Source organism: Glandiceps talaboti, chromosome 23 (assembly GCF_964340395.1).
Source record: "Glandiceps talaboti chromosome 23, keGlaTala1.1, whole genome shotgun sequence".
In the NCBI taxonomy this organism is placed as follows: domain Eukaryota; kingdom Metazoa; phylum Hemichordata; class Enteropneusta; family Spengelidae; genus Glandiceps; species Glandiceps talaboti.
The window spans coordinates 11,261,440-11,264,699 of NC_135571.1; the positions used below are offsets into that span (position 1 = coordinate 11,261,440).

The 3,260-nt window shown below is 35.6% G+C and overlaps 1 protein-coding gene across 1 annotated transcript in view; it reads right to left on the reverse strand.

Annotated features, from left to right (window-relative positions):
* The window catches only part of LOC144453015 (epidermal growth factor receptor-like), a 12,350-nt gene extending 9,986 nt beyond the window's left edge, over positions 1–2,364 (reverse strand). Inside the window, exon 1 of the mRNA XM_078144278.1 lies at positions 2,181–2,364. Within this exon, the coding sequence (XP_078000404.1) occupies positions 2,181–2,337 (157 nt within the window). The 5' untranslated portion in view covers positions 2,338–2,364. The remainder of the gene's footprint in view (positions 1–2,180) is intronic.
* Between the last annotated feature and the right edge of the window lie 896 nt (positions 2,365–3,260).

Consider the following 3,260-nt stretch of genomic DNA (forward strand, 5'->3'; position numbering starts at 1 on the left):
TTTGACGATGCAGATGTTGCTGTGGATACTGTTCTCCACTCTTTGGTTCCCGTATACTTGACAATGAACTGACACCCTGCGTGTTTGGGGTCCTGAGGTCATTGGTGGTTAGATATCGTGTGATGTGAGAATTTCAGTGTGTAATTATATCCGTTATATATTGATGTACATGTAAAAAAGTATCAGATAACTACGGGCAGATGTATTATGGCGGATCATAAATATTTTGACGACAGTTTTCACAGTGACTTCCTTATTTATATGATGAATGGTACAAAATATGACAACTTAATTTGCATAAAGGCTTTTAAATTTTGTCATTTTATTAAATATTTATATTAACATAGACCTTTTCTATATGAAGTATAAATTTCAATATTTTGTATTATTTCAGACTAGCCTTAGAGAAATTTGATATAGACTAAATACTTCAGAATAACTGAAACGTTTGGTGTAATTGTAAATTATGAATGGAATTCCAAGGTCCGATGACTGAGGACCAAAGTGGAAATAAGTTATAATTTCTGGCTTGATGTAACCTCGGCAGAACGTGTAATGTTACAATCTCTTATTGCCAAATTAACGAATCTGAAAATCTACAGTGAAAACACACTTCTGAATCACACGTTTCCATGGGGACTGCATATCCACAGACATCATACGATGCATCAGCTTGTATTAATACGAGCTTATAGTTCTAGTGATTGTATATACGTGTACATGGATACCGCCAACAAACAGGTTATGACTCCAGGTCACTGACCTTGTGCCATATGTCGGAAATACATTTTTTTTTCTGAACCAAACAGCTTTCTTCAAATTTTGTTATTGTAGGCATTTTCATTGATTGACTCGTGAATGTGTCCAAAAATGGCCTAAAAAAGATTAATATAAGCGGCTCTCCAGAACTAATATCTAGACATTTTTTATATACTTATACGTCAGCTGGTCGTCACAATGACTCGAGGACACATATTTATTTTAGTGCCCGTGCTTAGTATTAAATTGACTTTCTGTAGTTTTTAGCACGTTTTGATTCACCCGGATGTAACAGTTGGCGCACACCACCTCTGTATTTTCTTGCACGTACGAATGACGAACATTTTATGTTGAATTCATACGTTTACCAAAACAATACCAGAACGCGAGGTCATACAATTAGATGTTATACCCCTATATTTTGCGTTCAGCCAAGGAAAATACGAGTGACCTAAGGGGTCTTTGTCACTACAAGTCGCTAGACGAGTATGGACAACCCTTAGGTCATGAGTATTTTACATCTGAATGAAGAAAAATATTGGAGAATAATAATTAAACCAGTGTGAGTAATATCGAAGAAAAATCGACAATTTTGAACGTTTTGACTCATATTTCTAACACAGCAGAACCAGTGATGTAGACACGCGTTGTCGTACGTGACATCGACGCATGTTGTCGTGACGTAGAACGACCGGAGTATATATTCCATATTTTTTGTTCAACTTGGTTCTTGCGTGTTATAATTCAATTTCTATTAAGACTAAAATACTATTGAGTGGCATTACTACTACCAACAACATCTCAATTAACTATTGGGGTTTAGCTGAAAATACTACGAGTGTCATGTATCAAAGATCAACATTTTACGACCAAATGTCTTCCCAGGAAACGATATGACATGTATGATCTATAGAAACATGAGACCGAGAATAAACACTATTGTTTTACCAATACAATATCACAAATATGAAAAACATATTCAAGTCGTTATGACTACTTCATTGTTTACACAGACGCATATTTTAAGTCGTTATGACTACTTCATTTCGCATACAAACGTTTCGAAGTATGCCTGTTGATAAACAGGGGGAAGTTGCAGACTACTCTTAAACATATGTAGTGTGGGAAAGTTGTATGACCTAAATATCACTTACAAGTCCTTGTATATGTAGGGGTCATCAGTATATAATTCTTAATATCCAGACCAAGTAACTGTGATTACATATATCTCGGGCGATTAACTAGTCTCAGTTAAGGATAACGTTATAAAAAGCACGACCACAAAAAAACTAAGAATGTAAAGGCTGTAAAAAAGGATACAGATGAACGTTTAAATTTTCCCCTGGTATGGAGGAGTGGACGTCAACAATAAGCTTATAAGAATGTCTAATGATACGTATATCTGAACTAATTGTACTTACTTTTGGGACATAATCCGTCACACTGCTGACAAACTCCACCGTCATCAACATATTCATCTGGTTGGCACGTTTCCGAAAGTAAACTTTGTACGCATTGCAAGAATAAAATACACAGCAGAGAGCAAACGAACGTTTGGGGTCGTTTCATCGAAGACATGTCGACGACAATTTCATCTCTGCTCGAGCTAAGTTCTAGCTGATGTCGTGATTCTCACACGCATGCGCCTGGGGATATCGGTTTCAATCTTCTTGTTTATAGTTCATATTACAAGACGGTTATTATCACTTTGCTACGTACTTTTAAATGTCATTGTAAATTTGTACATTGAAAAACTCCAGAAAGTGATACAGAGAAGGTTTACAAGAATAGGAACTTTAAAGTACTCGACTAACCTTTTGACAGAAGTTATTTATGAAGGTATTGATCAACTGATTGGGTAAAAGAAATTTGAATTAAATCACTTTTCGCAAAACTGTTCGTCAGTTGTGTCCATAATAGAAATGCAGCAAGATGACAAAGTTGCATTGTCTAACATGTTACTCGTCGCAAACCGTACGATATTTCTACCCATGCTGGAAGGGTGGGGGTGTGTGGCGCAAATTAAAAACATATACCCATGTATAATTTAAAAAAACAACAGACACATTATTTGGCCAATAACCTTATTTCCAATATTGTGAAGGTATTTCTAAAACATGAAGACGTTTCTTGTGTTATCTACCCCATGATTTGGGGATTCTCAGATGCAAAGCCAACCCATGTTTATACAGTTTTTTGGGTGCGAAAAGGTTACCCATTTGGGAGGCACATACCCGTATATCATTCTATGGGAGTTTTCACCACCAAGTTTTTGACCGTCCAGTAGAACGAATACATCTACGTGATACAAAGTTTATTAAAGTAGAACGTCTGGTAGAATAAAGGAGAATACTCATACACAACATTTAATGTAACGGTCAGTTTATTGAACATTTTACTCCAAGCTTAAAAAAATAAACCTTTCCAATTAAAGTATAAAATCAAGGATATTTTCCAAGAAAAAGTGATAGTTTATAATCATAACTTAAGGTACTATTGGA